Source organism: Pseudorasbora parva, chromosome 9, assembly GCF_024679245.1.
Source record: "Pseudorasbora parva isolate DD20220531a chromosome 9, ASM2467924v1, whole genome shotgun sequence".
Lineage (NCBI taxonomy): Eukaryota > Metazoa > Chordata > Actinopteri > Cypriniformes > Gobionidae > Pseudorasbora > Pseudorasbora parva.
The window spans coordinates 38,714,040-38,737,613 of NC_090180.1; the positions used below are offsets into that span (position 1 = coordinate 38,714,040).

General features: G+C 37.7%; 1 protein-coding gene across 1 annotated transcript; it reads left to right on the forward strand.

Annotated features, from left to right (window-relative positions):
* The first annotated feature begins 1,346 nt into the window (after positions 1 to 1,346).
* basp1 (brain abundant, membrane attached signal protein 1) lies at positions 1,347 to 22,335 on the forward strand. Its single transcript, XM_067452547.1, has 2 exons — positions 1,347 to 1,505; positions 19,982 to 22,335. Exon 2 carries the CDS (start codon positions 19,994 to 19,996, stop codon positions 20,594 to 20,596), a length of 603 nt encoding a protein of 200 aa, XP_067308648.1. The 5' UTR covers positions 1,347 to 1,505; positions 19,982 to 19,993; the 3' UTR covers positions 20,597 to 22,335.
* The last annotated feature ends 1,239 nt before the right edge of the window (positions 22,336 to 23,574 follow it).

Consider the following 23,574-nt stretch of genomic DNA (forward strand, 5'->3'; position numbering starts at 1 on the left):
ATCTGCTTGGACACAGAGCTCTGCGAACAGCCAGCCTCTTTTGCAATAAGCTTTTGTGTCTTGCCCTCAATGTGCAAGGTGTTAATGGTCGTCTTTTGGTCAACTTAGCAGTCTTCCCCATGATTGTGTGGCGTACAGAACTAGACTGAGAGACCATTTAAAAGCCTTTGCAGGTGTTTTGAGTTAATTAGCTGATTAGAGTGTGGCACCAGGTGCACTGTAAAATAAATAAATAATAATTGCTCCAATTGAACATTTTCTAGCGACTGATCACATTTAAAATTTTCAGCTGGCCGAATTGAAATTCTGTGAATTTATAAAATTTTTAGTCGGCCGAATTGAAATTCTGTGAATTTATGCAATTTAATTCACAGAAATTCAATTCGGCTAACTGAAAAATTTAGATGTGATCAGTCACTTAAAAATTTTCAATTGGAGACCTGGATTTTTTTTACAGTGTGTCTTCAATATTGAACCTTTTCGCAATATTCTAATTTTCAGAGATACTGAACTTGGGATTATCCTTAGTTGTCAGTTATAATCATCAAAATGAAAATAATTAAACATTTGAAATATATCAGTCTGTGTGTAATGAATGAATATAATATAATATACAATATAAATATAATAATATATAATATACAATACATATTATACAATTCATATTATATACTATATATATTATATACTACATATTATATACTATATATACAACTATATATATATTAAAAGTGAAACTTGTTTGTGTGTGTGTGTGTGTGTGTGTGTGTGTGTGTATATATATATATACACACACACACACACACACACACACACACACACACACACACACACACACACACACACACACACACACACACACACACACACAAACAAGTTTCACTTTTTGAAAGGATTTAGTGAAATAAATAAACCTTTTGATGATATTCTAATTATATGACCAGCACCTGTATCTCTCTTCAGCATCAACTGATGTCGCCAGAGGGCGCGCCAAGACAAAAAAAAGATCTAAGATTTATTGAGCATTTTACTCTCCTATGCGCACGAACGTGATCATGTTTGTGTCATGTCTCTATTATTATTATTAGCTGGTAGCCTATAAATTAAGAATAAAACTTTTCAACTTATCAAACATTTCCCACAACAAGCATTACAACAACTACCAGACAAAATAATCCACTGCTTTAGATGTCTCACTAAACCCTAAAACAGAAGACAAACTTGTGCTTGTTGCTTATTCACATCTTAAGTCATAAAACAACTATTTTTGCGGGACTTGATCACGGTGCGGCGCACTTCCGTGTCTCGTTCTCAGTGGCTCGCAGCACGTCGCGCGCCCCCCACCCCCCCAAACCGAATACGAGAGTGCGCGCGAGAAATGCTGCGCGAGACACACACCGAACAGCCCCGATAAACCCCGCCGAATCCACGCGCACGGGAAAAAGACACTGGGAAAAAACAGCAGACGCTCAGGAAAGGAGTGACAAGAAAGTCCACCGCCGACGGTAAGATTCTTTCACTCTTTTGGTAGATTAAATGAACACTCTGTCTGGTTACATTAAGATTTTGTCCAGTTGGAACGTCTCTGAGAAATAAAAACGGCTCTCATTTGGAGAGACGGAGCGCACGACAAGTGAACCAGGGAAATATCTAAATCAAATGCACATTTCAACTCGTCATTCAGCCTGTGAATGGAGGAATAATGTATTTGAGCTCTTTTGATTTGTGAGATGCACATAAACATTTAAATAAATCAGCTTTGGAATCCGCGCGACTGAAGTGAGTGGAGAGGGGCGTGTTCTGGACAGACAAGCGCCGTCTCTGCGCGTGCATGCCGTCGCTCTCACACTGTTTATTATTCTTTTAATACAAATACCGAAAGAACATCGCTTTGAGATGACTTAAGAAATAATTAGGATGAAGCGTAATGGTTAAAGCGTGTTTTCTGATGCGCACATTGATAAATAAGGGTGTTTTCAGATAAGTCATCACTTTATATGGGAGAATGGGTTTTATTGTGATTACATTTATAAATGCTACGTTTTATTGCTTACACAGACGCGGATTTATGTTCACCGCCCTCTTTTGTCAGAGCTGGCACACATTTTGCAGCGCTGTCTATCTGGTGCACACGCGCGCGCACACTCACTCACTCACCCACCCACACACGCGCATGCATACACACAGATATTACGGAACTGAAGCTTATAAATAATATACACACGACAAATCCTTATAATTAATTAATACTGTTTATACACATTTTTTCGTCACACTTTATGATGTTACACAATGCCAAAATTCTTCACTCTGTCACTCACCATGTAAAGAGAATATGATTTTTTTCCTTACAGTATAAACGCTCCTTTTATGGTAATATTTTTTTAAAAGTTTATTTATCATTTCAAGCTACAACCGTAATTGCCTGATCCTTTGTCTCTGCGAAGCACATGCGCATTGCGCGTGGGGTGTGGATGGACAACTGATGCTTTTATCCTGTATATCTCTCGCAATGGCTTCTAATGTAGCCTACTATATTATAACATACAACTGTTTCTGTGACTGTAGTACTATTTTCCCACAACTGTGTTGAACATTTTGTTTGTAGAATAATGTTTTTTCGTTTCACGGCGATGCGGCAGACAATGAACCCAGTGACCGTGCGCTCGCGCTCGCCTCCTGTGAGGAAAAAGAAGAGCGCTCAGACCCCGCATATTCAAATAAGAACCGTGTAAAACGTCTCCGCACAACATATATTTGTGTATAGATCCCGTCTATTTAGTTTTATTTCTCGGATAAGAGTTGAAATTATGAGAGTATAGGCTATGCCAGTTTTATAGAAGGAGCGGAAGGTGTGATGAGCGCGAGGCTTCATAATCCTCACGTTCACACGAATGAGTCACGCGTTTCAACCTGGAAACATCAAACCAAACTGGGAACTGAGCGCAGTTTTTTTTCCTGGAATTTTTGAGGTATTTGTTTGCCAAAATGGTGTCATTTTAAATGTACGCTACACAACAGTTAGATGTTACCACAAGAAAAAAATGTCCAGTGTAAAAACAAATGGTAAAAAAGGTGTATTGATTATTAATCTTCTGTAAACAGGATTGATGACATAAAATGTTGTAAAAATGGTTGGTACACTTTGGAAATTGCATCTATCTCTCCCTCTGTGTGCAAACTGCGGAGAGAGTGATAAAGAGAAGCAAATATCTACATCAGTTCAGGTCTCATTTATTTGTCCAATGAGTTTGTGAGCCTGAAGGCAACTCCACCAAAACATTATAAACCCTGCATGAGTGAGTGCCAACTACATTTACAGATCTGCACCTTTGGTTCTGCATGTTCATGAGTTGAAATAGCAATAATCTTGGTAATTTATATACTAGATTGTCAGATTCCCTGTACTAGGTCACCCACGGAAACAAGAGCAGGTGATTCATGACAGTGTGAGTCGCCCGGTTTTAAGCCCAGCTGGAGTTCAGTGTTGCAATAGCAGAAAAGAGCAGGACTCAGGAGGAAGCAGAGAGTGAGAAAGATCTGTATTGTCAGGGCAGTTCATGATTGCAGATGCGTGTACCAGATTTACAGTCTGTATTGGTGCATATTTGTCTGGTTTCATTCGGTGAGTTGGATTTTTTTCAATTTGGGGCTTTTTATCTGCAATTATTTATATTTACGTACATTTCCCTCCATTCAATGACTACACGGCAATAATTATTTTTTTAAACTATAATTTTTCATTATTATTATAATCATCTTCCTTATTATTCAAAACAATATTTTCCCAAATCAATATATTCCCAATTTGGGAATATGAATTGCGTGTTTGGGAAGATGAAGGAGCGTGTTGAATACATGTGTGGAGCAGCGTTTACTGCAAACCAAACTGCTCCGGGACACTGAAAACACCAGATCATGAGCTGCCGTATCGGCTGTACGTAGCTGCGGTTATCGGCCAGCTGAGGAGGATCACGGTTTAGTTAAATTATGGACCATGGCTAAAATGAATGATGTAAATGTAATTGGAAACACTAAAGTTTTTTCTTCGGATTTACTATATTCACATTAAAATATGGAAATCCATATTAATACAGAAAAATCAATTCCCGGAGGAAAGTGGAAAAAAGGGAATGGAATGATGACAAATCAGGCTAGATTTGAACCTGGATCCCTATGATCCAATGGCTCACAATTCCCTAGCAAACAGGCAAAACTCCCTAGCAACACCCTAGCAACTATGTGATCATGTGCTGTACCTCAAGTGCGCCACTTAAAACAATGGAGAACCCTCTTTATCAATGTCTTCCTTTTGTATAATTTGTGGCTTGTAAAATGTTGTAAAATGTCAGTAAGTGCAAATAGCTTATTTATACTAACTCCGCCCACTGACATCTGGTTGGACCAGACAAAATTAAGGAAGATGATGGATTGCCAACAGTAGCAATAGTGTAGGGGTAAGGAGCATGGCAGAAAGCTTTGAGGGAAACCCGAGGTTTGAATCCTCCAAACTTGTTCTACTCCCCTTTCCCATCACATATCGAATTGTAAACACATTTATTTTCAATAAAAATAAAGAAAATATTTGAAAGTGATAAAGTGTCTAACGTGTATTTAATTAAAAAGTGTTTAGAGGTAGGTGTAGGGAGGGCTTTATTGTCCCAATAAGGCGGCATCCATTTAATAATTTTAATAAACATAATCATTTACACTGTTATGAGAGCAAATAGCCACTGCCTAAAAAAATAGCCATGAAAATTGTTGAAAGAAGCATAGAAGCACACTTTTTCTGGTATCTTATACTGAATTCAGTACACCAGGTGTTTTCAGATGCATTTAGGTGATTGCGATCACAGTTTTCAGTGTTTGTCAGAAGAAGAGCGGGATAGACATAAAAGCAAGAGAGAGACAGGAAGGAGGCAGTGAGACAGGATGGCACTGACAGAGACAGAGGCAGCTCAGCCAAGCAGGGCTTTTGAGTGTGTGTGCGTTTGTTTGAGGAAGATCATTGAAAGGGACAGATAACTCAAGCACATCTGAGACGGTCCCAAATTAGAGATGCATTCAAAATCATTTGAAATCATTTTATTTTTGGACTCGTCACTTAAAAAAAAGCCATTTCAAAGTCTACGTACCCATTCTGTCACACCGTTGTTAACTACTTCTGATTAGTGGAGCATTCTTTTTATTTTTTGATGTTTTCCTCAGGCAGCCTTAGTTGTGTCGGCAAAACTTGATAAGTTTTAGTGTCAGTCACTAGTCAGGTTCGGTCCCATCATCCTTTGCGGTCTGTGTGCACTGTGTGGAAAGTTATTGGTGGCTTTATGAGCTCTGAGAGAGGAGCTGCAGAAATGAAACACTGAGTCTGCTATTGTTTCACATTCACATTTAAACAAAGCTATATTTATAATTATTTTGCTTATAAAATGATTTATTAGTTGGAGTTGGAGTGCTTTAGCAGGTAGTTTTCTATTTTCCATATTTTTCTTACAATATACAGCAGCTAACTGTGAATTGTAAATTATTAAATGGATAGTTGACCCAAAAAATGAAAAATCTGTGTTAAAATTTAAAATAGAACACAAAAGAAGATTTTGAAATCCAATGGGGTCCAGTAGAGCACCACAATTCTGGATAAAATGAACTAAACAGACAACTAAACAAAATAACATGTACTTTACTAGAGGTTCTGACAAAACTGTTGCTGCAGTCTACTAAAAATATATAATTAATTTTAATACATTTTTATTTTTAAAAATCAGTGGCTCAGTGATTCAATGACTCACTTTAAATGCTTGATTCATTACTGGATGAATCAGTGTTTTTTAACAAATCTCTTGAATGAATGATTCAGTGACAATCATTTTTTTTAATAGTCACTTGTCGCCACCTACTGGTGTAACAATGCAATGATACAATCGTTATTTGAAGGGCCAAGTTACTTTCAAAAGGTGATCTGCTCTATTTCGATCACTACAGTAGACATCAGTGAGTGCATTTACATGCACCTTCATAATGCCATTATAATGGGATTTTGACAATATTGCAATTAAACTTTACCGTCTTAATCAAACTTATTCGATGAAGCTCATAATCGTACACTCTTAGAAGAAAAAGCTCTTTGTAACCAGGAAAAAGGCCTATATGGAATTCATTATCACTTGTTTTGTCCTTTCCGGATTAAATATTTCATATTATTGACAAACATTTCACTGCATTATTCAGTGTATTCAAATGCATTTATGAATGAAAATTCAAGATATGGTGGTTAGAAAATGTGTATATTTATCTCATCTCATTTTAAGTAGTTAATCAATATCACACGAGTGCCATTTCATTTTTTTCCTCCAAACATTAGCATGATTTAAATGTGATATTAAGTTACTACAACAGTTTAATAAACAATAATTTATTTACAACTACAAAATGTTGCAGAATAATGTAATATAAGAATGAATAATAACCTAAAGAACCTTTGGGACATAAAGGGTTCTTTCTTGTCATTATAGAACCTTTTTAGCATAAAATGTTCTTTGGAGTTGAGTAAAGAACCACAACCCCAATGAACCTTTTTTTCTAAGAGTGTAGTAACCATATTTGCACTAAGCTATGGCGTACACTGATTTTAATCGCAAAAAAACAAGCATGTAAACTGCTTAATCGCATTATTAACGCTGTGACTAAAGTGCACATGTGCTCGGACATACATGGATGCCGTTTAATTAATGTACTCAGTGAAAATATTCTGAAGTTTTCTAGACAACCCCAGCATTTCGGTGTTCATCACAGCGGCAAATAATAATCAGTATGTCCATAAAAACGGATTTTGAATTTGAAGAGTAGATTAAAACAATGGCCGGTAACATGCATACTGTATGCCTCCCTGAGTGCGCTTTAAACCATACTTATTGTAAACTGGAGTTAAGAGTTCTGCTCGTGTCATCTTACTGCGATTAAGACCTTAAGGTCCTTGCACACTGAGGGCGCATCTCAATCAGCTCCCTAGTTTCCTAGGTTTTGAATCAGTATATCATGTGCATGAATGTGGCAACTCCCTGATCAGTGCCCTGACTACTGAACTAGGGTCTAAAAAAAAAGAAGTCTGAAATTTTCATAACCGTTTTTGGTATTCCTCATCCTAAAAAAAATAATCACAAAATGCTTGCTACGTATCTGAAAAACTCAGAAAATTTAACCATGGACCAATTGTAAAGCAATGTGTAAATGTCATTGACACAACGTGAGGTTGTATTCGTTGTCAATGTTTAATTGACACAGGAGAATCGTTGTCGTTTAGGAATACGTTCACATCAGTGTTTAAATCGAGACTGCAATCTTTTAACGATTAATCAAGCAGCTCTAAAGTCCAATATTGCTTTGGGAGAAGTATAGTTTTATATGATGTATGTAATTATGGAAGCTTGTTTCTGCCACAGAATAAAACAGTTAAAAAATCATTGTAAAAGTTTGCATCTCGCAATTCTGACTTATTTTCTCTGAATTGATTGATATACAGCTATGAAGAGACCACTTAACATTGATTTCTCAATGTTAAGTGGTCTCTTAATTTTTTCCGGAGCTGTAATTTTGCAATTGCAAGTTATAAAGGCCAATTCTTAGGAAAAAAGACAAATGATATAATGATTAATCATGCAGCTCTAGGTCCAATATTATTTTGGACCCCATTGTCTTTCATTGTATGGACAATTTTTTTTTGAAACATCCTATATGTTATCTTCTTTGAGTTCTATAGAAAAGAAGAACATGAGTAATGGTGACAGAATTTTCATTTTTGATGAACTATCCTTTTAACATTTTTTAACCTACAAGATGCAGGATAACTGTGTGTTTAATTATTTATTTATATCATCATGTGTTAATTATCAACTGTTACCTAGCAGCTCAGATTCCTTGATTCTGTTGATGTGTGTGTCATCATGGAATCTCTCTCTGGGTTGCCATGGCAATGACCTGAAGGAACTGTAAGAATGAGCCAGAACGGCAGCTCTCCTATGGTTCCTACGGAAACAGCCAATCAAAGGCCAGACCCCCACTGACCCCACCTGTCTGTTACTGTCTCTTGGAGAAAGATGCACACAAAACACAGTATTAGTGCTGTATGAGAGCATTAGACAATGACAAAAATGGACAGAATGACAAGTTTTATATCAAAGTCACAAATCCTCCATCTATCATTATATATTCACTGTACAGAACGTTGTGAAGGGACAGACAGGAGTGAAGGCGTATTTAAAAAACACTTTCTGTTTTGTTCAGGATATTGACTGTATAATCAAGGCCTAATGAACAATGCAGTCGCCTCTTGTTTGGACAGCAAGTTTCCCACAAGAACAAAAACATTAAACATTTGTGTCCATTTTTGTTCCTGATGATATGTGGATTATGTTTAGACTAAGCCTAAATCTCAGATAACATAAAACATATTTTTTAACTGTATGAATATTTTAAAGAGTCAGATATGAAACCTTCTACACTCTAAAAAATGCTGGGTTAAAAACAACCCAAGTTGGGTTGAAAATGGACAAACCCAGAAATTGGGTTGTTTGAACCTAGCGAATGGAACCATTTAAACAACCCAACTTGGGTTGTTTTTAACCCTGCATTTTTTTAGAGTGTAATATGTTAAATGTTAAAACAGCTGATAAAAATGACGTGGGCTTTTCTTCTACTATTAATGTCCCAGAGGTTGATTTTTATTAAAACAATGTGTATATTTTTCTAATAGCAAAGTCTAGGAAATATTTCTTCATGCCTACATCATCCATTTTTTTTAGCTACTTTTCAAATTTCTTCAATATACAGTTTTGATCTTTTACGCTTATCCCAGATTCCATTTACTCTGGGATCATTTATTCTGTATATTTGTGGCAATAGCCAACTATGGGTCAAAATTATAGATTTTTCTTTTATGCTAAAAATAGGATATTAAGTAAAGATCATGTTTTATGAAGATATTTTGTAAATTTCCTACCGTAAATGTATAAAAAAAGAATTTGTAGTAATATGCCTTGCTAAGTAAGGACTTCAGTTGAACAACTTTAAAGGGATCCCATGGTGTTGAGACTTGTATGGCTTAATATAACATAAATGATGTCTCTTACTGAATTATGTGGAAGAAAACCCATGAAATATCTACGTTATTTAAAAAATCGATTTTATATTTGGACCATGGGCGGCGCCATTTTGTTTGCGTTCTAGGTTGATGACGTAGAGTGGTTGAACTCCTCAATCAGCTGGCGTTACCCGTTGCTATTTTTACCACAACGCAACTCGAAAATTGTTTCAGAGTTAAACAAAACAAATGAATTGCTTTGTAATTGTACTTAAAACACACTCAAACATACATGTGCACACAAACTCACCTACACAAGTCACAAACAGATCGGCGGGCGCGCACACACACACCTGACTGCTCTGTCTCAATCGCATGCATCATCACCAAAACATCCTGCCTCTCTTCCTCACGTTACTTTATCCCATCGTCCTACCTAGATATTTCCCTCTGCTGGTCACATTAGGCATTATAGTTAATCTACTATCAGTCTATCTAGGGAACAGGATGTGTTGAACAGGATATCAACACAGGGAATAGATTGAGGGTTATGTATGCGCGCGCAGTGCGTGCGTGTGTGTGTGTGTGTGTTCGCGCCGATCTGTTGGGGTGTGTGTGTGTGTTCGCGCCGATCTGTTGGGGTGTGTGTGTGTGTGTGTGTGTGTGTGTGTTCGCGCCGATCTGTTGGGGTGTGTGTGAGTCTGTGTGAGAGAGAGAGTTTGTGTGCACATGTATGTTTGAGTGCGTGAAGTCGGACAGCTGTTTGTAAATCGGCTTTACTCGTTATTGCGGTGGAACGTGAGACTGAATGACTGCACTCGAACATGCACTATGGTGTCGGACAACACTACAAATGTCCGTCCCTTCAAATAATGCCCTATTTAAGGGTATAGGGTCGATTTCAGATTCAGCCCCTGTCGTGGAGACTGAGCAGCCCAACATCTCGATTGAGACAGAGCCTGTTGTGTGCGCGCCCGCCGATCTGTTTGTGACTTGTGTAGGTGAGTTTGTGTGCACATGTATGTTTGAGTGTGTTTAAGTATAATTACAAAGGAATTCATTGGTTTTGTTTAACTCTGAAACAATTTTCGAGTTGCGTTGTGGTAAAAATAGCTACGGGTAATGCCAGCTGATTGAGGAGTTCAACCACTCTACGTCATCAACCTAGAACGCAAACAAAATGGCGCCGCCCATGGTCCAAATATAAAATCGATTTTTTAAATAACGTAGATCTTTCATGGGTTTTCTACTACATAATTCAGTAAGAGACATCATTTATGTTATATTAAGCCATACAAGTCTCAACACCAGGGGATCCCTTTAAAAGCGGATTTCTCAATATTTAGATTTTTTCGCACCCTCAGATCCCAGATCTTCAAATAGTTGTATCTCGGGCTCGGCCAAATTTATTCAGCTTTCAGATGATGTATAAATCTCAATTTTCACAAATGTACCCTTATGTCTAGTTTTGTGGTCCAGGGTCACATGAATAAAACATGTTTTATCTCACAATTGCGAGTTTATATTTCAAAATTCTGACACTTTTTCTCAGAATTGTAAAATATAAACTTGCAATCGTGAGTTATACAGTCCAATTCTGAAATAAATAAGTCAGAATTGCGAGAAGTAAACTGGCAATTCCAAGAAAAAGAGTCAGATTTGTGAGATAAAAAGTCGCAATAACTTTGTAAAAAAAATTCTGTGGTGGAAACAATCTTCCATAATGTGAAGGAAATCAACATAAATATAATTGATCCAGTCAAGCTGTTAAACACAAGAAGTGTATTTTAATTTACATAAACGCTTGTGAAAAGAGTTAAATGAGTTTGCCATTTTATTTAAAAAATGTTTCAAATGTCATTTTTACAGCAACAGCATGTTATAAAACACAATACAGAATTTGAGATGTGTTAGAAATTACATTTGTTTGTTCATAAAAAAAATAATGCATGTATGCTGACATTGCAAGTTGACAAATTAAAAAGTGGCCGAAGAAACAGCCATAAGTGTGCACTACATCTACACAAGTGTGCATTCAGGTGAGGGAGCTCACATTGAAATTTATCAAGCATCTGTCAGTAACACAATTTATGGATGTTTGTACTTGAAGGACATGACAATCAAATCTCACTCACTATCAAGAAACACACAAGGCTGTAACTCAGGGTGAGGCTCAGGGATTGTGTGTGTGTGTGTGTGTGTGTGTGTGTGGGGGGGGGGGGGGATCACTACCTTCCCCACAAAGATGGCAATATCCAAAATCCTTGTCCTTGTGGGGATATTTTTTGGTCCCCATGAGAAAAACATCTTATAAATCATAGAGAAGGAGTTTTTTTGAGAAAGTAAAAATGCAGAATGTTTCCTGTGATGGGTAGGTTTAGGGGCAGGGGCAGTGTAGGGGGATAGAAAATACGGTTTGTACAGTATAAAAACCATTACGCCTATGGAATGTCCCCATAAAACATGGAAACTCAACATGTTTGTGTGTGTGTGTGTGTGTGTGTGTGTGTGTGTGTGTATCTCAAACTGGCTCCAGTGAAAGTGTTGTAAGGAACCATGACAGTCTTAAATAAACACACACACTAAAAGTCAAAGTGCATTTTACCATCAATGAGCCACTAAACAGTCATCAGAATAATGTGGAGTCTGTGCACTACCGAGGAAAGAATCTCAAGGTCTTCGTGTGTGCGAGTGTTTTTGTCTGCCAGTGGTGTTTATGTTCCCTCGCCATTGTTTTCATTAGAGCAATTTCCATCCTGAGAGATGGCTCTGTGGTTGAAGGATGAAGAATTTTACCAGGTCAAAGTTTTCACAGTTCTCAAGACACTGTCCAAATGTGTTAGTAAACCACCTCAGCGCTTCCAAATGCTTTTAGAAACACAATCAAGGATTTTACATCTTCACACATCTGACATATATCTTTCTTTATTGCCTTTTCTCTGTACATTGTAACACTATTTATCTTAGTACTAGTCGTGTGGCTGTGTTTTATTGCAGTAGTGTTCATTTAAATCCTTTCCTCGCACTATTGTTTGTGTTTCTGACGTAGTAAATGTTTTAGCCAAAGTTATAGGGTTTGACACGCACGCGCACACACACATTTTTTTGGTTTTATGGGGTCTTTTCATAGACATAATGATTTTTATACTGTACAAACTTTATCCTCTATCCCCCAATAACCCTACCTCTAAACCTACGCGTCAAAGAAAACTTTCTGCATTTATACACTTTCAAAAAAACATCCCATGGTATGATTTATTTTTACCAAAATAGTCCCCACAAGAACAATTGCCATCCTTGTGGGGGACATTTTGTCCCCATAACGTAGGTTTCTCCAGGACAGACACGTTCCTAATATTTACTTTGCAAAAAATAAAAAATACAATATAGTTAAGGCTGATTCTTGTGATACTAGGTTTATCTCCGACTTTAGACCAAAAAAAAAAAAGGAAAATTTGCCAATTACTCAGTTACTGGGGGTTTAAACAGATGTATTTCTGTGGTTGTTTGTAAAGTGCTCCAAGCTTCGTAAAAGTGCTATCTAAATTAAACTCAACGGCATCGTCAGCAGCTGGTTTCTTCGAATTTTTAAATGGACGCACATTTACTCAAGATACTCATTTTAGTCATCAGTCTGCTGAATAAAGCAATAAGCCATGAAATGTGCATTACAGTGCTTTACCACAGTTGTGGTAAACACAAGTTGCTTATTGCCTTTTTAAAAGGGCAGAAATATGACAATATACTAGTGTTCAATAGGCCTATTTAAATTAATTCATAATAATAACCTTTATAAATAGTTTCTGCTGAATTTTCAGCATCATTAGTCTTCACAATATCCTTTAGAACTCATTCTAATATGCAATTTTCTGCAAGCATTTCAAGTTATTATCAATGTTGGAAGCAGTTGAGTTGCGCTGCTTAATATTCTTTTTTTTTTTTTTGCAAGATTATTTGATGAATACAACGTTTAAAAGAACAGCATTTATTTGATATATATATATATATATATATATATATATATATATATATATATATATATATATATATATATATATATATATATATATATATATATATATATATATATATATATATATATATATATATTGTAACAGTGTTATTGTCTTCACTGTCACTTTTGATCAATGTAATGTATCCTTACTGGAAAAAAGTATTTATTTATTGTTTTTTCCACACACAAAAAAATTACTAACTTACTAACATTTGTAGTATACTACTACTGTAGTGTACTAGGAGAATGTGTGAATCACTTTTTTACTCTGCTTTTAACTTGATCCAGGATCAATTATTTTTGGCCTTTTTGTGGCTTTATAAGACAGTGTAGAGATCAGTGGTGGAGGAATGGGATCGACAAAGGACCTTGAGCCAGGAATTGCCCATGAGACTATCGGCTCTGACAATAGAAGAGCACTTTAAAAGACACCCAGACAGTGGTATGGTCAGACACACTTTCTTTCATTTGAAAGAGCCAATTAAAGGTGTTTGGATAAAGTATGACGGATTATCCTCCACAACCTAGCATTTAGAAGAGGCCTGTTAGATGGGGAATTACAGCCTGCAAATTGTGTTCATCACCATTTTTGTGGGTGTATTCATGCTGTTGCCTAATTTGCAGAATTCCTTTACTGAATTGTTCACTGAATGAACTCAATTTAGCCGTTTTTAGCAGCCGTAATTCATGTTTCATAAGTTTCTCTCTTCGATTTTAGTTCCATTGTCAGTTAACTTCTGGTTCTCAGACGGTTCTAAACCATGTTTCACTGATCAGGAAGAACCAGGAAGGAAGTAGTGATCACTTGGAACACACAGTTCTGGCCTTAAAAACACACATAGGCTACTATCTGGTGGAGGAAGTTTATAAATTAAACAGAACAATAGTTACCTGGAATGAAATATGTCAGACCAGTCATCGTGAAAGCACACCCACCATTCAGCTCTTTAATCAAGATCTGTGTGAACAATAATAATCAATAAAGCAATCGCAATAATCATCAAATGACTCATCATCGCATATTTACTTTTCATATCATCTCGACCAATCAAACAAAGAACAAGAGCTTCTAGTTTTGCCGACTGTTCTGTGTTCTGGGGTTATTCATTAGCCTGAGCTAGTGTTTACGTAGAGGCCCAGGCCCTAGCCAACAATGTGCTAGTGTGTGTGGTTTGTTTGAGTACATCTCTAGGGTTATGAGTCTGTGTGTGTGTGTGTGTGTGTGTGTGTGTGTGTGTGTGTGTGTGTGTGTGTGTGTGTGTGTGTGTGTGTGTGTTTGAGCTTGGAGGACAGATCTGAAGTTATTAGTGTGTATGTCGTACACTTTGAGCTGTCACATTCTTTGTCCTTTCTCTCCCTCCACTCAAGTCTAGTCTTAAAACAACTCAGGGATGAGGCTCCACACTGCCCCCTGTTGACCTGGAGGCAAAACAACTAAATCTGTAATCAACACACAAACACACACATGCACATAAGAGGGTGTTTGCGAGAGACAGAAAGATAAAAACGGTTAAATGAGGATATGTACTAGTAACTTTTCTTCTGCTCTTTCACTTTTATGTTATCCTACACATACACACATACTTTAGAGTCCATTATATTTAGAATAGCATGAGAAGTTTGGTTGCATACAAACAGGTGTTCAGCCAGAACACAAGTCAGCAAAATTATTCAAATACTGATTGAGGCATCTAATACCAGTTTACTAGAAAAACTATGACCACGTAATATCTTAATATGATAATATGCATGTTTTGGTCATATGTAATATAGTTTTTTGTATTTGAATATTAAATGCTATGAATGTGTGCTTGCTCCCAGAATGCATTTCTGCTGTTACAGCACAGTGATTGGGTCACATTTTCTGCTCCAGTTCTCCACCCCGTGCCCCCCTCCCCCCACCGTCCTCGCCCGCCCCCTGCCTCGAGCCCAATGTGTGTGTTGGGAGTTTTTGAGTTACATAAGCAATTTGGTATTCAAAGTTAGTCGTTAACATGGCAATACACACATACATACTGCTGATTAAAAGTTTGACATCAGTAAGATTTTTTTAAAATAAATTATTTTATTTAAATAAATTATTTATAAATTAATACATTATTTTATTCAGCATGAATGCATTAAATTGATCAAAAGTTAGCGTAAAGGTGTTTACTTATATTTAAAATTTATTTAAAAATTAATTCTGAAGGGTTTCTGAAACCATAATTGGAGCATTTTAATTATTTTTAGAATAAATATGTATTAAAATCAAAAACTAAAACAAAGTAAGGTATTACTCATTTTCTGTCATAATGTTACTGAGAGAAGTCACTGTTCATATAAATAACTCATTACTCGCTTTAGCTATAGGAACAAATTAACTGTGAGCTAAAATGAATGTCTAAAACAAGCATTTCTTTGTTGCACACTTTGATTTAAATAATGAAATTTGTTTGATCCATTAGTTCTGTATTAGTTGCAGCCCTAGTGACCAGTAAACTCTTAATGTCATCTACTCTCTCCACTGTTCAACTCTGGGCCCTAGCCTCTACGATGGAGCTCTGTCATGGGGCCTAGCCTCCACTGTAGAGCTCTGTCGTAGGGCCTATCCTCAATGATACACATGCTTGCCTTCCCTTCAAATGAACTCTTTTGTATTGCTCTGTATTGGAGCAGGAGCCAAATGTGCTGTTCATCTGCTCATTTAATTTTGAAGTTTGCGACAGGGCTTTTGAATGTGTGATGTAGACACACTGACACTTTATGCACAGCCAGTTTACAAGCCACGGCAGGATCGCATTTACTACCAATCAGCAGGTTTCACACAGTAAGTGAATTTCAAGCCCCCTGTACAGATGAGACAGCTCACAGACGCACACACACTGCAGCGTATTGTTTAACGCTGAAACAGCGTGCTGCTGTCTGCTTGACTCAGTGGAGACGGGACAGATAGTGTCTATTGTTCTCCTACATACTTAAAGGAAAGACTTTCCATGTTTGCATTGTCATATGTGTGTGTGTGTGGAACATTAAACTCATATGTTGGCTTCACATGATTACAGTTCTCCTTCTGTCTGGAGAATAACTGTGTGTGTGTGTGTGTGCAAGTGTGTCATTACACAGATGGTTGTTGAGCTCAGGAACGCTAAAGCAGCCAACAGGGAGATTGGAGAGAGAGAGAGAGAGAGAGAGAGAGAGAGAGAGAGAGAGAGAGAGAGAGAGAGAGAGAGAGAGAGAGAGAGAGAGAGAGAGAGAGAGAGAGAGAGAGAGAGAGAGAGAGAGAGAGAGAGAGAGAGAGAGAGAGAGAGAGAGAGAGAGAGAGAGAGAGAGAGAGAGAGAGAATGTGTTCCACAGCTCCTTATTCGGAATGGTCACATGACCACCCGGTTGCCTTGGTAACTGCGGTTCTGAATTGCAGGTAGTATGGCTCAGAGATGCTGTCCTCTAAAACCCCCTCCATCTATCCAGATAACTATCTGCGCTGGAGTCTGATTACTGATTAATGATCTAGTTTTGATGCTTGATATGATAGAATCTTGACAGACTGCCTCGGAGATGTGAGCTTAGCCTGCTGAGCTTTTATTAGCTCTCTGTATCAAGACTGAAGCGCATGTACTAAAATAAACCCAGAGCAGAACATACAAGGTATATTCTGTTTTTCTGCGTTCTCTCATTTCTCTTGTGTGACACCTTGCACAAGAGACCTATTTCCAGATGGCTTTCTTTTGGTACCTATTAAAAGCCTGAATTACATTTTTCTTCAGTACGTCATTCTGATTATGCCTGATTAAGACATGTAGTGTTTGACATGCTACACTGGAATTTCCACAAATAATCCCAGAGGATAATTGTATTGCCCTTTTTTACATCTTTGTCTTTAATGTTTCTTCTAAAATAAAGATAGTATAGTATAACATGGCATAATATAACTCAAGGTTTTCAAACTGGAGTCTGCAAGGCAGTGCTACGGGGTCTGTGGAAAAGTGTGAGAAGATTAAAATAAATAAGTAAATAAAAATTAGATATTAAACATTAAAATAAATAGTAACTACAACCAAATCTAACAGTACAGTACTATACACAGAAAAAAAATGTTTTATATGATTAAATATGATTATTCATATATTGCAAATAATATTTTAATATTTTAATAAATTAAGCCTTTATATAAGGAACGATATAGATACTTTAGGATATGAGGATAATCATATTTTGGGTGTACGTGGCATCTAAAAGATTGAAAACCTTCTTGCAGCCTTTGGTGCTTATCAGTAGCGGCTCCTGGCCATACATTTAGGAAGGGCAGATTCTGGGTCTTAGCGTTATTTTATGATAAACATTTTGTAAGATTTATATTCTAACCGCAGAACACATCTCCCATAGCCTGACAAGCCAGACTCGCATCACTTGAGATGTTGAATCTGGGAACACAGCATTGACAGGGCTCAATCCGAGGGGCGGGATAAACAGTTGTCTTTCAAATTCTTTCAAATTGTCTTGCATTACTCAGCCTGAGGGCGGCACTCTAATGATGATTGACAGACTTTAGTACACGCATAGAATGCCATCTTAGAATTGCCTTAATGTAGTATTTATTGTCTCCGAATATTGTTTTAGAATGTTGCAATTCCATTGAGGAAAACATCTATTCTCAGAACAAACATAAGACGACATAACTTCTGTAGCTATATAAAGACTATTCACATGAACACGTTTAAACTAAAGGATTTATACTTTCATTAATTTGATACGCTACACCACATAAGAAGACTCCATGCAGACAGACATACACTCGCCTAAAGGATTATTAGGAACACCAGTTAATTTCTCATTAATGCAATTATCTAATCAACCAATCACATGGCAGTTGCTTCAATGCATTTAGGGGTGTGATCCAGGTCAAGTCAATCTCCTGAACTCCTCAAATCTCCTAGATGTTTTCTTGAGACACATTAGTTTCTGACCATGTCCATCCCTTTATGACCACCATGTACCCATCCTCTGATGGCTACTTCCAGCAGGATAATGCACCATGTCACAAAGCTCAAATCATTTTAAATTGGTTACTTGAACATGACAATGAGTTCACTGTACTAAAATGGCCCCACAGTTACCAGATCTCAACCCAATAGAGTATCTTTAGGATGTGGTGGAACGGGAGCTTCATGCTCTGGATGTGCATCCCACAAATCTCTGTCAACTGCAAGATGCTATCCTATCAATATGGGCCAACATTTCTAAAGAATGATTTCAGCATTTGAATCAATGCCATGTAGAATTAAGGCAGTTCTGAAGGGGAAAAGGGGTAAAAACACAGTATTAGTTTTGTGTTCCTAATAATCCTTTAGGTGAGTGTACATAGCTGAAGAGGACTAATCTCGTCTTGGTCTGGAGCGAAGTTTATGTAAGGTAAAGTGAAAATAATGGCTCTCAATTAGAGCATTCTGCAGTTCCATTTTTCACCACAGATTTACATTTAAAATCGTTCTACACTGTGGAGCAGGCGAGAGCACCTGGTGTCCATCCTATTATAATGTATTTCAATCATAGACTGTAAAAAAATATGGACGTAGTGTCCGTGACGTCACCCATAGGATTCCGATAAGCCGTTCTGAAGCTTAAAGTAGAGTCGAGCTGGGCGTTGCCATCTTGTGAGCGAGTCATCGCGTGTCACTCCCGGATAACAGAAAATGGGCAAAAAGCGGGTTGTGCGCGGAGCTGAGGTGACGCAATGACTATAGACGGCGGATAAATGGCTATCCACTTTTAACCACGCCCTTAATTATGCAGAACTTTAAGGCTTTATATAACGTAAACGAATGAGTTATAAAAAAAATTCACCCCCCTCACAGTTGTCATGAAGATCAAAATTAGCCGTATAGGCAAAAACCACAATTTGTACCAGGCTGTAAACATGTTTTTTTCTGCTGTAAAGTTGAGAATTTTAACATGGGGCTCAATGAGATTCTGCTCCCTGCTGGAGCCTGCCTTTAGTGACCAGTTAAGGAATTACAGTTTACATTACTTCCATATTGGCTTCAAGAGAGAGGTTGCCGCTTGATTTCAATACATACAATAGTTGTTGAGATCTAAAACTCTAGAGGAGACGTGAGCGTTTACTAGGGTCCATTTCTTGAAAATGTTTTATGCCACTTCTGTTTAAGACAATCAAAAGAGGAAGCCTACAGATTTCAGATTAGTCTCAGAATTATCTGAAATTTAGGCCCTGTTTACACCTAGTATTTAGAAGTGTTTTCATCAACCCGATCACGAAGTGGAAAACGATAAATACAGGTGTAATAATGGTCTAAAACGTTTTGAACTTGTTCACTTTCAGAGGTGGTCGAAAACACATTCAATAATGTGTAACATTATGGGAAGCACGTTAGCCAGACGGGATTTCAGCTTTTGTCGGCTGAAAACCTAAGTTTGGTTTGAAGACTAAAAAACGTACCAAGCACAATGTTCTCTCACCATTCCTGATTTCTAACACACACACACACACACCGCGTTCGGCGTTGTCTTCCTGCTATCAGAGAAGAAATGACAGCTGTATGTTTTTCCGGCATCTCCTTTTGTGTTCATATGTAAATTGTGTGAGCTTATTTCGTCCATCAGCTCGAAAGATCTAAAAAAAAAGCTCATACATTTACCCACAGATAGAATCTCCCCTTAAATCAGGAAAGAAGGGGTTGAAAGAAGACAAAGGAGACACCAGATGTAAATGGGAATGTCTACTTGTGATCCGATTGACCAAAACGCATCTTAATATAAAAGTGTTAATGATTAAACTTGATGAAGATGAAAGCACTTGAATGGGTCCTTCTGCAGTTTAAAGGCCTCGTTTTGGATTGCACAATCACTCAGCTCATTGCAGCCGGTGTTGATTGTTCTGTTTCTCTCTTTCATAGGTCAGAGGTAAAATGGGAGGGAAGCTGAGCAAAAAGAAGAAGGGATACAATGTGAACGACGAGAAGGCAAAAGAGAAGGACGCAAAGACAGAGGGAGCGTCGGCGGAGGAAAGCGAAGCTCCTAAGGAGAACAAGGAAGATGCTCCTGCAGCCACTGAGACAACCAATGACACGGCGGCAGACGCCAAAGAAGCTGCACCCGGTGCCGATAGCAATTCCACCGCACCCAAGGAGGAGGAGAAAAGCGCTGCCCCAGCAAAGAAGGAGGAGCCTGCGGCGAACGCTAATGCTAATGCTCCTAAAGCCTCTGATGGCAAGACCAGCGAGGCTGCTAAAGCAGAACCCGCCAAGAGTCCAGATGCCCCTCCTGCCAAAGCGGAAGAAAAATCCACCCCTTCTGCAGCTCCGGCGAATGAGAAAGAGGCTGCAAAAGAGCCTGCCCCCGGCGCTAAAGATCCCGCCCCTCCTGTAGCCACAGCGACGGAGAGCAAGCCCGACGCTGAGTCTAAAAAGACTGAGGCTCCGCCCGCAAAGGAATCAGCCCCCGCGGAGCCGGTCACCACGGAGACTAGCCCCGCCCCCAATAAGGAGCAAGCGGTCGCTGTGCAGAATTAACAGAAGGAACAGTGAACGACAAGATTAATGACAAATGAAAAACGAAATCAAATCTAAATAATAAAACTAGCCCGCCCATTTTAAATTATATCAGTAATTATAATACGAATAATGATAATAGTAACAATAACAGTAATGATTTTAACAGGCTGGACTTTGATCATTGTGTTGGTGATGGACACGATCATGGTGAAAAAGACTGGCAGATATGATGATATTATCTTTAATATCCAATTGAACTTTGATACAAACCACCAGCCCCCCAACTTCCTCTCTCTTTCTCTTTCTTTCTACCTCCATTCAATGAGGGGTGGAATAAAAACATGGAATCTATTCATTGCCACCTTCCAATTCTCACTTCCCTCCATTTGAGTGTGATGTGATGGCAGTGGGAGGAGTTATTATATGTGTGTGTGTGTATGTGTGTGTGTAAGTGCGTGTGTGTGTGTGTGTGTGTGTGTGTGTGTGTGTGTGTGTGTGTGCGTGTGTGCGCGTGAGTGGTAGTAGTAGTAGTCCAGCCTCCCTGATGCATACTTCATACTTCATCTTTCCTGTTTGCTGCTTTCTAGTAAGTGATTGGCATTGTGTCTTTGCTTATCTCCTGACTTTCCTACTTTCTTTGTTTCTCTCTCTCTTTTTCTCACATATCAGTGGAAACAAAATCATTGTACAGCACAATGCGTCAAACACACACATACACACACACGTACAGTATTGAATGTTAGCAGTATTAATGTTTTTTAAAGGAACGGTTCACCCAAAAATGCTAGTTAAGTCATGTCTTTTTAAACCTGTGTGACTTTTTGTCAACCGCAGAATAAGAATTTAGCTGAAAGAGCTGCTCTTTTCTATACATAAAATGTGAATAGGGACTACATCTGTCAAGAAAGATTTACAATGAAAGATTATGAGTAAAGAACGTTTTAAACTATAGGAATATAGTGCATGAGCCGTATGGACTACTTTTGTGATGCTTTTATGGTGCTATTTTGTCCTTTTTGGAGCTTGACAGTCTTTGGTCCCAATCCACTTTTACTGTATAGAATGGTTCAAAATGGTTACTATTGGGTTTTCACAGAAGAAGAAAGCCATACAGGTTAGGAACAACATGAGGATGAGTAAATGATGTCAGAATTTTCATTTTAAGGTGAACTATCCCTTTAATGGGATGTTTGAAGGTTCAATTAAAGTGTGTACATGTGTGTGGAAGGATCCAGGGTTTTATGAGTGTACGTATGGTATGCATGGTATGAGCATGCATTTTCTGCATGTGTGTGTATGTGTGTGTGTATGTGTGTTAATGGAGTTCTGGTCTTTCTGTACTTTGAAAGCAGCAGTTGTCATGATGTCAGAGAGACAGAGAGAGAGCCAGACCTCCAAACTCACCAAACAGGACACACTTCACACACCGATCTCTCAATATACTGACAGAACAAAGTGAGCGTTGTGTGTTTCTGTATGTGTGAGGCTGTGTGTGTGTGTTTTGCATGTCAGTGGTTGGCCCTATTGTTGTGTATTTTTGGTTGCTGTGGAGATAATGTTGCTACAGGTGATATTTCATTTGACTTTAACACACACTCTCTCTCTTTCTCTCTGTTTCTTTCTCTATCATTCCTTTTCTTTCCGAAATTCCCTGATTAAATGAAAAAATAAAAAAATAAAAAATGGAAGAACTGAGATATATGTACTTGTATACATGGAGCAACATTAATAAAATGAAAGAAACAGATTGAAAATCAGCTCAAACGTCTTGATTTTCTGTGTTTTTCATGGATATATTCAGTTATAATGTTTCTCCCCAACACACATTTTAATCTATTTTTTAAACTCCTCGTGACAAAAAAAGAAAAAGAAAAAAAGAATAGTGTTATTTGATTTGCAACAAATATAAGCTGTCACTGCAATAGATCCACAAAAGACAAATCTGGAGTAGCATATATTCCAAAAGCCATTTATTTAGAGAAAATATTGATTTTCCTGTAAAGCTGATCACTACCTTTGAAACTGTACAAGCTACTAATAATTTAATAATTAAACTAGGAAATCAGGTTTATTCTTGCCTATTTATTGGGAAAGTTTTATTAAAGCCAAAATGATATTCACAGTCTCACAACCATATAAATAACCACTGCACTATCCAGATAGTCAGCCAGTCCCAATTCTGGAATTTTGGTCAAATTCAGGCTATTTTTGCAGTGACTAAAACATATTATGATTATTCGTAAATAAGCACTACTTTTCTGACAAGACGGAACAAGACAATGTAGCGGTAGTGGAAAAAACGAATTAAAAATAGCCGTCATAGCAGCAATCGTTCTCCGCTCAGCCATTAACATTAAAGTTTATGGCCCGCCCAAAACGGGAACTTGGGCATCAGAATTATGACCCTGAGCTTCCCAGTGGTATATACAACTTGAAAGGGCATTCATGTTAAATTTTTGACTAGAAAATTGTCACTTACTTATATATTTACTTACACATCAAAGAAATACATGACTATAAAACATCAATTAAAATGTCTATAAGAACATTTTAATTGAGGTAAAATCCTCACCCATCAAACTGAGGTACCAGAAGCCATCTGAGCTGTGCAAGACGAGCCTCAGACGTGCGACCATTCCAGTGAACCTGATTTCACCAAGTAGAACATGTTCCTGGATCAACATTGCAATCAACCAACCACATTTGAGGGACAATTTTACAGTTTATGTCAAGTTTATGCTTACAAACATTCTTATTATTACACTATTCTTTTTCCCAATCATTTGTCTCTGATTTAAGGGATAAGTTATAGGTAGAGAAAGATTGAGTTCAGACTATGGGCCAGATTTACTGATGACGTGCAAATTAAAGAACACAGACACAGCCGGATCATTTCAATAATGACCAATGAAATCTACCAGTTAGTGTCTGGTTTAAGACATCCTTCTTTTTTGTCGCGTGATTCATTTAAATACTCTCCTCTCATAAATTTGAAA

What these genes read in the sequence shown, in the direction of transcription:
- basp1 (XM_067452547.1), top strand. Translation starts at nt 19,994, where the DNA reads ATGGGAGGGAAGCTGAGCAAAAAGAAGAAGGGATACAATGTGAACGAC.